The sequence below is a fragment of the Amblyraja radiata genome, chromosome 23 (assembly GCF_010909765.2).
Source record: "Amblyraja radiata isolate CabotCenter1 chromosome 23, sAmbRad1.1.pri, whole genome shotgun sequence".
Taxonomy (NCBI): Eukaryota; Metazoa; Chordata; class Chondrichthyes; order Rajiformes; family Rajidae; genus Amblyraja; species Amblyraja radiata.
Genome location: NC_045978.1, coordinates 29,033,423 through 29,047,276, shown reverse-complemented (window position 1 = coordinate 29,047,276; position 13,854 = coordinate 29,033,423). Strand labels below are relative to the sequence as shown.

At 46.1% G+C, this 13,854-nt stretch overlaps 1 protein-coding gene across 8 annotated transcripts in view; it reads right to left on the bottom strand.

The window, feature by feature from the left end:
• The window catches only part of mybl2 (MYB proto-oncogene like 2), a 39,490-nt gene extending 34,838 nt beyond the window's left edge, over positions 1-4,652 (bottom strand). For 3 of the 8 annotated variants that reach the window (XM_033041915.1, XM_033041912.1, XM_033041916.1), the window contains exon 1: positions 4,385-4,640. In XM_033041915.1, coding sequence (XP_032897806.1) covers positions 4,385-4,404 — 20 coding nt within the window. In that variant the 5' untranslated portion in view covers positions 4,405-4,640. Of the gene's footprint in view, positions 1-3,646; positions 3,768-4,384 lie in introns of all 8 variants that reach the window. The other 5 variants (XM_033041909.1, XM_033041913.1, XM_033041910.1 and 2 more) reach the window with 4 other exon arrangements.
• Between the last annotated feature and the right edge of the window lie 9,202 nt (positions 4,653-13,854).

Below are 13,854 nucleotides of genomic sequence, written 5' to 3'. Positions count from 1 at the left end.
GTTATCTACAGGCCCCCAAACAGCAGCCTGGAGATAGGGTGCAAGCTGCATCAGGAATTGCAATGGTTGCTATGGTGGTTATGGGAGATTTCAAAATGCAGGTAGACTGGGGAAATCTGGTTGGTACTGGATCCCAAGAAAGGGAGTTTGTAGAGTGCCTCCGAGATGGATTCTTAAGAGCAGCTTGTACTGGTGCCTACCAGGGAGAAGGCAATTCTGGATTTGGTGTTATGTAACGAACCGGATTTGATAAGGGAACTCAAGGTAAAGGATCCATTAGGAGGTAGTGGCCATAATATGATAAGTTTTAATCTGAAAGTTGAGAGGGAGAAGGTAAAATCAGAAGTGTCAGTATTGCAGTTGAACATAGAGGCATGAGGGAGGAGCTGGGCAAAGTTGACTGGAAAGGGATCCTAGCAGGGATGACGGTGGAACAGCAATGGCAGGTATTTCTGGGAATAATCCAGAAGACGCCGGATCATTTCATTCCAAAGAGGAAGAAAGATTCTAAGGGGAGTAAGAGGCGACCGTGCCTGACAAGGAAAGTCAAGAACAGTGTACAAATAAAAGAGAAGACGACCGGGAAGCCAGAGGATTGGGAAAGCTTCTTTAGGTATGTGAAGAGGGAAAAATTAGTTAAGACAAATGTGGGTCCCTTGAAGACAGAAACAGGTGAATTTATTATGGGGAACAAGGAAATGGCAGACGAGTTGAACAGGTACTTTGGGTCTATCTTCACTAAGGAAGACACAAACAATCTCCCAGATGTACTAGGATGCAGAGGACCTAGGGTGACGGAGGAACTGAAGGAAATTCACATTAATCAGGAAATGGTGTTGGGTAGACTGATGGGACTGAAGGCTCATAATTCCCCAGGGCCTGATGGTCTGCATCCCATGGTACTCAAGGAGGTGGCTCTAGAAATTGTGGACGCATTGCTGATCATTTTCCAATGTTCTATAGATTCTGGATTAGATCCTGTGGATTGGAGGGTAGCTAATGTTATCCCACTTTTCAAGAAAGGAGGATGCTGGAGTTAATTATCAAAGATGTAATAGCGTCGCTTTGGATAGCAGTAACAGGATCGGTCCAAGTCAGCATGGATTTGCGAAGGGGAAATCATGCTTGACAAATCTTCTGGAATTTTTTGAGGATGTAACAAGTAAAATGGACAAGGGAGTGCCAGTGGATGTAGTGTACCTGGACTTTCAGGAAGCCTTTGATAAGGTCCCACACAGGAAATTAGTGGACAAAATTAGAGCACATTGGTTGGCAGACAGGAAACAAAGAGTAAGGATTAACGGGTCCCTTTCAGAATGACAGGCAGTGATTAGTGGTGTGCCGCAAGGCTCAGTGCTGGGACCGCAGCTATTTACAATACACATTAATGATTTAGATTAAGGAATTAAAAGTAACATTAGCAAATTTGCAGATGACACAATGCTGGGTGGAAGTGTGAACTGTGAAGAGGATGCAGGGTGATTTGGGCAGATGCAGTTTAATGTGGATAAATGTGAGGTTATCCACTTTGGTGGCAAGAACAGGTAGGCAGATTATTATCTGACTGGTGTCAGGTTAGGAAAAGGGGAAGTACAACAAGACCTGGGTGTCCTTGTACATCAGTCACTGAAAGTAAGCATGCAGGTGAAGAAAGCTAATGTTGGCCTTCATATCGAGAGGAGTTGAGTATAGGAGTAAAGAAGTCCTTCTGCAGTTGTACAGGGCCCTGGTGAGATCACACCTGAAGTATTGTGTGCAATTTTGGTCTCCTAATTTGAGGAAGGATATTCTTGCTATTGAGGGAGATTCTTGCTATTGAGGGAGTACAGCGTAGGTTCATGAGGTTAATTCCCGGGATGGTGGGACTGACATATGATGAAAGAATGGAGCGACTGGGGTTGTATTCACTGGAATTTAGAAGGATGAGAGGATATCTTATAGAAACATAAAATTATTAAGGGATTGGACACGCTAAATGCAGGAAACATGTTCCCGATGTTGGGGGAGTCTAGAACCAGGGACCACAGTTTAAGAATAAGGGGTAGGCCATTTAGAACTGAGATGAGGAAAAACTTTTTCACACAGAGTTGTGAATTTGTGGAATTCTCTGCCTCAGAAGGCAGTGGAGGCTGATTCACTGGATGCATTCAAGAAAGAGTTAGGTAGAACTCTTAGGGCTTGCCGAATCAAGGGGTATGGGGAGAAGGCAGGAATGGGGTACTGATTGTGAATGTTCAGCCATGATCACATTGAATGCTAGCTCGAAGGGCCGAATGGCCTACTCCGGCACCTATTGTGATGTATCTTTGTATCTATGTCTGCAAAATAGTCACCCAATGTGTTTAATGTCATCAATGTGGACAAGATCACCAAATGCACTACACTACAGTAGAAGTGCAAGTTAATTACATCATCACTGGAAGAAAAGTTTGGCTTCCTGAGTGGTGGTAAGGGAAGAGGTAAAAGGATAGGTGTGATGTTTCCTGTGGTTACCTGGGAAAGTGTTGCAAGGTGAATGGTTGGTAGAGGTGTAGGAGTGAACCAGGGATCGTGCATGGAACACTATGTTCAGAATTCTTAAAGAATGCCTGGTGGTGGAATTCTGTTGAAAGTGAGGAAATTATGGATGATCTCAACCCAGCTCCCATTTTAACATTTCACTCTCTCATGGTTATTCCTTTGGTGATGTCCCCTGTACCATAGTTAGCAAAGCTTTCAACCAAATCTCCTCTTCTCCTTGCAAAAGTTTGGGCTCCCCTTGTCCTTACCTTTCACTAAACCTACCTCTCATTCAATGGATTATCTTCTATAATTTCCAATACTTTCATCAAGATTCTGCAACCCAATACATCTTCCCCTCACTTACCCTTTCAACATTCTAAAGGGACAGTTCCCACCATAACTCCCTCTACCACTTTCCCCATATAACATCTGTCCTCTTACCTCTTCCCTTCCCACCATCCAGGGACCCAAATAACCCTTCAATCAAAAGATGTAAATCAAATGCTTTGCTTCCAATTTAGTGCACAACATTCAGTGATCACAATGTTCTCTATATAAATCAAATACAATTGTGTGACCATGTTACAGAACACCACCATTGTCCATAAGATCAGCCATGAGTGATCACTTGCATGTTTAACTACAACTAGTACTAGTCCCACTACCACTCTGACCTTCAGCCTCCTTAATTGTTCCAACAATTTCCAATGCCAGCTCAGAGGCCTCATCCTTTGAGGGGCACATAGCATCTCTCCGAACATATTGAATGTAACAATTTCAGATAACCACCCCTTTTCCACAATGATGTGACAGCACCTTTCTATGTCAATTTACTTATTTTTTATCTTTCATTGTAACTGCCAGTTTTTTTTAAATTAATGTTACCTTCACATCTTTGGTCTGCAGTCCATCATATTCACTCTATCTCACTCTCTACAACTTAAACCCTTCTTGTTTTCTCACAAGTCTAATGAAGGATCTTTGTCTCTGATTCTTTACTCACAGATGCCCCCTACCCCACCAAATGCTTCCAGCACTTTCTGTTAATATTCCAACAAATGCCTCATGCAACTTTCAGGCGGTTAACAGGAGGTATGGGGCAGGTTTGAAGGGCCATGACCCCAAAATATCACCCATACATTACCTCTTCATATGCGCCTGGCCTGCTGAGTTCCTCTAGCACTTTGTTTTGATCAAGTTAGATTTGTGTTATTCGTTGGATTCTGTGAACTGGGAACACATATAATGATCTGGCAGGGCACCATCTAGTTCATAAACAATAATATGAAGAAATATATAAGAATTGGGAGGAAAGTGGTATTAAATTAATTGGTGTTCTTGATCTGTTGAAATCATGAGGGATTTCCCCTTGAGCATACTGTTATCTTCCTGTACGTGATCCCTATACCTCTATTCCCTCCTTAACCCACTACCTGGAAATAGTGCCTTTATGAAACTGTTTATCGTTCCCATCAGGTTATAATACAATAAATGCAATGCACCAGTTTGGAGAGAGTACTGTCTTTTTTTGGAGTAACTGTGTTTACACGCCTGCTGCGCAGCTGCAAGTGGGAAATTCATTGTTCCGTTTCGGTACATAGGACAATAAAACACTCTTAACTTTTATAAAACTCCTGGATGAACCTAATGCAACAGTTGGATTAAGGGTAGACACAAAAAAACAGGAGTGAATCAGCGGGTTAGGTTTATTGGGTTGGGGTTATTGAGTTGAGGGATTAAGGCGGGCAAATATTTGGGCTAGCAGAGAGACGAAGGAACGAATGGTACATTATTATTATTATTATTATTATTATGATTAAGGCAGCATTTGATGCTGATAGAGAATCGGCCAGTAAATGGAGCGAGGGGTGGCCTTACTTACCAAAGGCTCTGGTGCGCCATGGTTCCCCCGGCCCGGGGAGAGGTGGCTCTGGGCTCCCGCCACCCCAGCCTCCGGGGACGATTAAACCCAGATATCAGAGATCAGAGATGCACCGCTACAATGGATCAGACGCTTCTGTGAACAGGGAGCTACAGCCTGGGCCACAACTCGCCTGACGACCTTCGTCTCTTCCGCTCTCCTAAAACCCGCCAAATCCGCCGCTGTCCGGAGGGCGCCTGCGCTCTGGCCGCTCCCCGGCTGCCGGCACCGCTGCTCTGTGCGGGGCGGCCGCGCTGCGCCTCCTCCGGTGCAGCGAGGAACTGCAGCCGCTGCTTCACACCGAAGGCAGATACAAAAAGCTGGAGTAAACTCAGCAGGCGAAAAGTGTGGGAAGGAACTAAAAAAATAATAAAAAATAAAAATGTGTGGGTAGGAACTGCAGATGCTGGTTAAGCCGAAGATCGACACAAAATGCTGGAATACCTCAGCGGGACAGGCAGCATCTCTGGAGGAAAAGGAACAGGTTTTCGCAGATGTAGACAAAGGTCGAAGTTTTAAACCAAGTTTTATTCGAAAACAGTTTGACGACAACGAGTCTCACAAACGCTACTAATATAGATCCAGTCACAACGGTGGTCTCGATCGACTGAATGGGCACAGCCCAGAAACCGCGCGAAAACACGACCCCTCCCAGTCACATGCCCGAGGAACCCAACCGCAGGGCGCCCCCCCCCCCCCAGATCCCGAGGTACGGAACCGAGCAGGGAGCCGAATGGTACCTCCGGAATATGTGCGGAAGTGGGGCGGGCGTAACAGTAGGGGCCGGAAAAACAGGGACGGGAGGACGCAAAGTCTGCGAAAAAGGGGCGGGCGTAACAATGGGGGCCGGCGGAACAAAGCCGGGAACAGGTGTGCTCGGAGAGGGCTGAATGGCCGTCGGACGACCTCTACGTCGTGGTGTAGCTACGACCACCGGACTGTCACCATCCACATGGGCGGGCTTGAGACGGCCGACGGAGACTAACTCCTCCCGGCCACCCACGTCCAATGTGAACGTGGCGACTCTGGCCCGCAGTGCTGGAAACGGCCCCTCATAGACCCGCTGCAGTGGCGAGCGGTGAGCGTCCCTGTGGAGGAAAACCATAGGCACACTTCTGTAACACATGCACCGCGGACGACCCATCCCTGGAAGTGGGGACGGGAGCCAACGTGTGCACCCGTTCGCGAAGCTCGGCCAGCAACGCCGAGGCCGAAACCTCCTGACCTCGGGCGGCAGGCAGGAAATCGCCAGGCACCCGCAAGGCTGAGCCATAAACGAGCTCGGCCGAGGAGGCAGCCAAATCCTCCTTAGGCACGGTACAAATACCCAGGAGGACCCAAGGCAGCTGGTCTATCCAGTCCGGACCCGTAAGCTTGGCCTTCAGCGCCGACTTAAGGTGCCGATGGAACCTTTCGACCAGCCCATTAGCCTGCGGGTGATAGGCGGTCGTCTGGTGTAGTCAGGCACCGTAGAGCTGTGCCAGGGCTGTCCACAGGGAAGAGGTGAACTGGGCCCCACGGTCCATGGTGATGTCGGAGGGCACCCCGAACCAGGCGATCCAGTGGGCTGCCATAGCCCGGGTGCAAGCCTCGGCGGAGGTATCTGAAAGCGGGATCGCTGTGAAGGGCTGAACCCAGCCAAAGCTAAAATGAAAGCCGTTGCAGATGCACGTGAACCTCAGAATGCAGCCGAGATGAGGAGCTTTCTACGACTGGTCAATTACTGTGCAAAATTTATTACAAATTACAAATTTATTACAAATTTTGCTACATTGGCAGATCCACTGAGAAAGTTGACCAGGAAAGACGTACCGTTCCAGTTTGGTAGTGAACAGAGACAGTCATTCAAATCACTGAAACAGAGTCTAATGAGTGTTGAAACCTTTGGATATTATGATCCAGCTGCACCAACAAAAGTCATAGCAGATGCTAGTCCGGTCGGGTTAGGAGCAGTGCTGGTACAGACACATGCAGATGGACCCAGAATCATAGCATATGCCAGTCGATCGTTAACCAGCGTGGAGAGAAGATATTCTCAAACAGAGAAAGAAGCACAGGGACCAGTGTGGGCCTGTGAAAAGTTCCATGCATACTTGTACGACATTGAATTCAAACTTGTTGCAGATCACAAGCTGCTGGAAGTGATCTATTTGACAAGGTCTAAGCCATGTGCCAGAATAGAACGTTGGGTGCTGAGACTCCAACAGTACAAGTACAAAGTAGTCCACGTTGCTGGGAAAGCAAACATCGCGGACCCGCTGTCGAGACTGGTGAAGTATGAACAGCCTGGAGCAACATCCACGCTGGAGATGGATGCAGAGAACTTTGTGCCGTTCGTCGCAATTCAGTCAACGCCGGGAGCCGTGACAACGAAGGAAGTTGAAAGGGAATCAGAACATGATCCTGAACTCAAAGATATCAGAGAGCGTATTCACAGTGGGCAATGGGATCAATGCCATTACAAAGCATATGTTCCCATAAAAGATGAATTTTGTGTAATTGGTCAGTGTGTGCTGAGAGGTAGCAGATTGGTGAACCCGCAGGCACTACGACTAAGGATCGTGTCATTGGCTCATGAAGGACATTTAGGTATCGTCGGTACTAAACAGAATTTGCGGAGCAAAGTGTGGTGGCCAGGTTGTGAGAAAGATGCGGAAAATTTGTCAAGACATGTCACGGATACCAAATCACAAGCAGGAGCAACCCACCAGAACCAATTAGAAGTACAAAGTTGCCAACAAGACCATGGGTTGACATAGCTGTTGACTTACTTGGACCACTTCCAACAGGTGAATCAATTATGGTAGTGGGAGACTACTATAGTAGGTACTATGAGTATGCAGTGATGAAGTCAACTACAGCAGAAAAAACTGTACAGGCATTAGCAGAGATCTTCGCCAGACACAGGTTGTCTGTTACATTGTACTGCCACAATGGGCCACAGTTTGTTTCTGAGACGTTTGCTGAATACATAGGAATCCCAGGCATCCATCGTCACAAGGTGATTCCTAAATGGCCACAAGCTAATGGAGAAGTAGCGAGACAAACCCAGTCCATAGAGAAGAGGATACAAAGCGCCCATGCCGAAGGGAAAAACTGGAAGGAGGCACTGGTAGCATACGTAGCTGTATATCGGGCGATCACTCACTCAACGACTGGGAAAAGCCCAGCAGAAGCTTTGTTTGGAAGGAAAATTTGCATTAAAATACTAAAGTGCGAGAGATCATGGAAGACCAGGAGCTGAGAGACTGTGATGCTGAATAGAAAGGTACGGCAAAACGGTATCTCGATTTGAAACGAGGAGCCAGGCACTCTGAAATAATTCCTGGGGATGATGTGCTTGTGAGGCGAGATGATGGCGGTAAGATAGACACTCCTTACCATTGCCAGCCATACAATGTTGTATTGAGGAGCAGCAGCATGGTGACAGTCAAGTCTCCAGAAGGTGTTATCTACAAGAGAAATGTATCGAGCGTCAAAAAGTACATGTCCAGGGACACACAAAAGGAGGGAACCCAAAATCCACCAAGAGCTACCGATTCTGAGGGGCCAGATGACATTTCCAAGGTGGTGACCAGAGTTCCAGAGGCAATACGCTGCAACGCAGGTGGTGAGTGGAGAAGGTGTCTGGGTGACAACACCTTGGCAGATTCAACTGACTCTGATGCTTCTGTGCCAGCTGGTAGACCTAATCGTGAAAGGAGAGTTCCCAAGAGATACGACGATTTTGTGTTATAGATTATGATACTGTTTATTATGATACTGATATTACAATATTGTTTATTATGAGCAAGGAGTTTATTAAGGTTACAAGAGTGTAAAAAGTTGCATTTGTTTTGTGAGCTATTGGAACACAAATGAAAATACAAATATGTTTTGTAAGAATTTAATTGGAAAGTATATTAGAAAGAACACATTAATTTAAAGTTTAATTCTGGTAAAGGAGGGATGTCATGACAATGAGTCATGATGACGATATGCAAATATCATGACCTTTGTATCAGCTGACCTGGAGGTCAGATCGCATGTGCACTGTGTAAGCCAAGGCAGGAGGCCATGGTTGAGTGAGATAATAAACACGGAGACCAGGGAATGTAACCTATAAATATTGTGTCAGTATCATTATTATTCCACATTTGAGGCCAGGATGTGACAGGGACAACAGTGAAACTACTACGACTGCGGTGGAGGAAGGACAAAGAGAGAAGGGATGCAAGGGTTACTCGAAGTTAGAGAAATCAATATCATACTGCTGGGTTGTAAGCTGCCCTCGCAAAATATGAGGTGCTGTTCCTCTAATTTATGTTTGGCCTCACTCTGACAGTGGAGGAGGTCCAGGACAGAAAGGTCAGAATGGGAAGGGGAGTTAAAGTGTTTGGCAACCAGGAGACCAGGTTGTGTTTGGTTGGCTTTACCCTTCACAGCATTGCAAAAAAAGAAATCAAGGTCTCTTCCGTTGCTTATTGCAAACGTGGCTTGCAGGAGGCCATGCTGACGGATACTTTGAAGCTTGGTGCAGCCACCCAGGCTCTGTGGGGGAGGACCAGAGTCTGGGAACCGACTGCTACCAGAACTACAACCATTCTCTCAACATCAGTAAAACCAAGGAGCTGATTATGGACTCTGGAAGAGGAAGGATAAGGATCTACAAACCTGTCTTCGTCGATGGGACAGTTGTGGCGAAAGTCAAATGCTTCAAATTCCTGAGTGTGCATATCTCTGAAGATCTGTCCTGAACCCAGCACATTGATGCAATCATAAAGATGGCTCATCAACGCCTCTACCTCCTTAGGAATTGAATATGCCAATGAATACTCTCTTGAACTTCTAAAGGTGTACAGTAGGGAGCATAGTGACTGGTTGCATCACGGCCTGGTTCAGGAACTCGAATGCCCAGGAGATTGCAAAATGTGGTGAACGCTGCCCAGTCCATCACGGGTACTGACCTCCCCACCATCGAAGGGAGAGTCACTGCCTCAAAGTCAGCATCATCAGAGACTCATGCCACCCTGGCCACACTCTCATCTCACTCCTGCCTAGTTACTTTAAATTGTTAAATTTGTTACTGAGTCCCAAGAACTGAAATGTGCCCAAATAAGAGACAAGGTGCTCTTCTAGCTTAAGTTAGTCATTATTGGAACTGAGATCTGAGGGTGCTGTGAGAGGAAAATTAAAGTGACAGACAATTGGATGTTTAGGGCAGTTAAGCCTTATGGATTCTCGAGCAAAAAACAAATTGCTGGAGGAACTCAGTGGTCAAGCAATATCAGGGGAGGGAAATGAACAGATGGCGTTCCAGGTCAAGATCTTTCTTCAGTCTGGAGGGTCTGAATCCGAAACATTGTCTGACTAGGGTAACCACAAAATGCTGGAGTAACTCAGCGGGACAGGCAGTATCTATGGAGAGGAGGAATGGGTGACTTTACGGGTCACAATTACAATCACAATCACAATAATACTTTATTAGCCAAGTATGTTTTACAACATACGAGGAATTTCATTTGCCAAGTCAGTCATACAAATAAAAAGCAATGAAACACACAAAATGCATTTTAACATAAACATCCATCACAGTGACTCCTCCACATTCCTCACTGATGGAAGGCAAAAACAAAAGTTCAAATCTTTTCCCTCCTTTGCTCTCCCGCAGTCGGGGGCCTCGAGCGCTCTTGACTCCCGTATCCAGCGGCGTTTTGGCCCTCCGCATCAGGGGCGATCAGCTCCTGCATCGGGGTGATGTCAGCTCCCCCGCGCTGGGCGATCAAACCCCGCGTCGGGGCTGGTCGATCCTCTACGTCGTTGGAGCTTCCGACTCGGCCTCTCCCGAGACTGCGAGCTCTCGATGTAAAGTCCGCAGGCCGCGGTTGGAGCGATCCCAGGCAAGGGATCGACTCCGATGTTAAGTCCACGCCCCGCGGTGGGGCTCAAAGTCAGTCCGAGGAGGCTTCCAGCTCCATCGATGGTAGGCCGCAGATGGAGATGTGATCTGGAAAATAATCGCATCTCCGACAATGTAAGAAACTGAAAAAAAAGTTTCTCCCGACCCCCTCCTCCTCCCCCCACATAAAACAAACCGGAGAACATTTACACAGACTTTTAAAATGCACTAAAAAAAAAAATTTTAAGACAAAAAAACAGACAGTTGGCATGGCTGCCAATCGTACGCCACCCCTGGAACCTTCCAGAGATGCTGCCTGTCCTGCTGAGTTACTCCAGCATGTTATGTCTACCTTCGATTTAAAACAGTGTCTGCAGTTCTTCCCTGCACAATGTCTCTCTAATTCCCCCCACAGATGTTGCCTGATCCACTGAGTTCTTCCAGCAGTGTATTTTTTTGTAACAAATCCAGCATCTGCAGTCTCTTGTATCTCCCCTGTGACCTCTCACTCTGTTCTCTCCACTCACCCCCGCTGCAACTTGTAACCTGCTAGTTTTCTCACTTTTCCAGACCCATTGAAGGATCCAAGACCTGAGATATCTCTCTCCTCATGATGCAGAGTGCTTTGAGTAGTTTATATTTTTGTTTTGGATCCTCAGCCTTTGCTGTTTTCTGCTCCACTCTTGGTATCTCCTTTAAATAACCTTATTTCATTTTTTTCTAGTGAAATGTCTTGGGATTTTTTTTTTTGTTATATAAATACAAGCTGTCTTGCTACTTCTCAAGTTGATTGATTGATACTTAATCACATGTGAGATGCCACAGTGGAATTCTTTGCATTGCGTACCATACACAAAGTATGCAGAGTCGCCACGTATAGGGAGCCAACAAAGTTACAAAGTGTTCAATGTAGTCCCAATGGTCCCTCTTTGTTCTCAGCGCCCCCACACTGGGTCCCTCTTCATTCTCGGCGGCGTGTCCTCAACTGACCTCTGGATGCGTTTTAGCATTTGAAATCATTTTGAAAAATTCCCTTCTCCATATTCGATCACACTTTGCCTGTCCACACTGGCTATCTCTGAGCATTTTAAAGTGTTGTCTGGAATTGATGCAAGATGTTTGGGATCCAAAATCACAAGTGACACATTTGCACCTCGAGCTAAATCCACCTACTAGGGGAACTGCAGATGTTGGTTAATACACAAAAGGACACAAAGTGCTGGTGTAGGTCAGCAGGTCAGGCAGCATTTCTGTCCATCCATGTTCTCCGAAGATGCTGCCTGGCCTGCTAAGTTACACCAGCACTTTGTGTCCACTAGGGGTTGAAACCTCTCCAAAAGCAAGAACTAGTAAGATGACACAAATTGCACACGACTCCTTCTGAGATTTGTGTATCTGCTTCAACAATCCCACTAGTCCAGAACCAATTAGGCGTTGATTGAATTTAATGGTTTGCACTGAGGTTCAGTTTCCAACAAGCAAATAAACATGTGGCTTTCATTTAATTGGACGGTAATTACAATAAACAGCAATGGCTTAATTAGGTTTCAAATAAATGGAGCTGGTTTGGGTTTGATTCGGATAAGTATGAATTCGACACTGAACCAAGGGTTCCTGAACGATGGATCCGCAATTGGTTCCCTGTCTTCCTCCACGTCTGACCAGCGAGCCATTGCGGATGAAAGTACTTTTATAAATCCGAAGCCAAATCCCTCCAAGTGGGAGTGTGCAGCGACCAGCAATGAAGAAAGTCCCCCCAAAGTTGAGTACTTTGCTAAACCGGTGGCTTTAACTGTAGCATCATGGAAAGGTCCGGAGATGATAAACTGTCCTTGGGATTCTCGTTCGGATTCCGCCTTGTTGTACCGATCGCCCGGTGGTGCTGCTTCTTTGAAGACTGACCTCGGCAACCTATCCCAAGAACAGCCTCCCTGTCCTTCTCCGGCCTCCTGTACATTCTCTTCGGGTTTGCTGGGCACGGCGTCTTCCACGCCGGTCTGGGATAAGCAGAATGCCGCGGACAGTTTCCACCAGAGCACAGACATCCCCATTGATCTGTCCAGCATTCTGGAGCCAGCTGTGACCCTGGAGGAGATGTGTGGCCCGGCGGTGACCGACAGCATCGAGCCCTCTTGAAGACGAACCCCCATCTCCATCGACCACTTTCACCAGATGCACCAGGAGATGAAACTGTCTCAACACGGTAGCCCTCGACCTGCCATAACCTATGTGAAATATGGAAGTATCGGGCAAAATCACTACCTTGCGTGCAGTATTAGTAATATTATATCACTGTCGTAACAATATGTGGATAAATAAAAGAATGTTATTCTTCAGTTATCAAAACAGGTGTGTTTGGGGTTTCAACGTTAACCCCCATTTTATCGGTCCTATTTTGTTTTTAAAAGGATTAATATCGAGAGCTATAGGTAGTGGTGGAGAAATGGGGTGAGCCAGGCTCTATCTGTGGTGGGGTCGGGACCCTTGATCTCTTTGTCTCCACTAATCCTTTTCCATTTACGAACCGAAAAGTAGTTTTAATTGGGCCGTTGTTCCCTTAACTTCGAACCACGTATGGGTATTTTTCTCGGATTTTCAATCAACTTCTGGAGGCCAATGCGACTTCTAGATGCATGCTCCTTTCGTTTCACTACCACTTGACGTTTCCCGTCTTTATCAATCGCCCTTTGAATGCCCACCCTTCGCAAATGTGCCTCCGTTGAGCGTTTTCAGCATCTGTAGGGTTTGCTTTTCGATTTCCCACCCAGAAACAAAATACTGTAATGGATGAAACTGCAAGCAATATTCAGCTACATTCGTAGAGTTAATAGCGAACTGATGTTGCTAACTTGATCGTCTGGTATTTTCGATCTATCCAGTTTTATAAATTCTGCTCATAATTGCTAATGATCACGAGTTTAACGTAATTGGGTTAAGAATATCAAATTAGGGGCACATCTTCAAGTCTGAAGGGTGAAAGGTTGATAGTTTTCCATGTGCGTTTAAGGTGATGCAACTTGTCTGCATTTGCTCCACTTGTTTTCTGCAACAGCCAAGGAAGTAGTCTTTCACCACGTTTTCCTTAATGTACCAATTTGCAAGACCTCTTGCCACAGGCAACCTTAATACTGTAGCGTGGCATAACTAATGACAGTGAGGAATATAAATTGCACAATGGGAAGGTCATGTGGTCATGAGCTAGGCTTTACTCCAATATTGGCATTTGTACTCCATGCATCTTTTTTTGTTTTTGAAATTTAATTTGCAGTACAAATTGCGAAATCGGTGCCTTTACCTGACAAAACTTTGCCTCTGAAGAAGGGTCCTGACCGTTAACGTCACCTATCCTTTTTCTCCAGGGATACTGCCTGCCCTGCTAAGTTACTCCAGCACTTTGTGTCTATCTTTTGTATAAACCAGCATCTGCAGATCCTTTCTACAAAATAAATTGCCTTGCCCAGGAAAGATATGGACATTCAATTAGCCAAGACTAGGCAGGGAAAACTAAAGTGTGCTCAAGTTTGAATCAAGGGTGGAGAATTGGGCAGGTGGT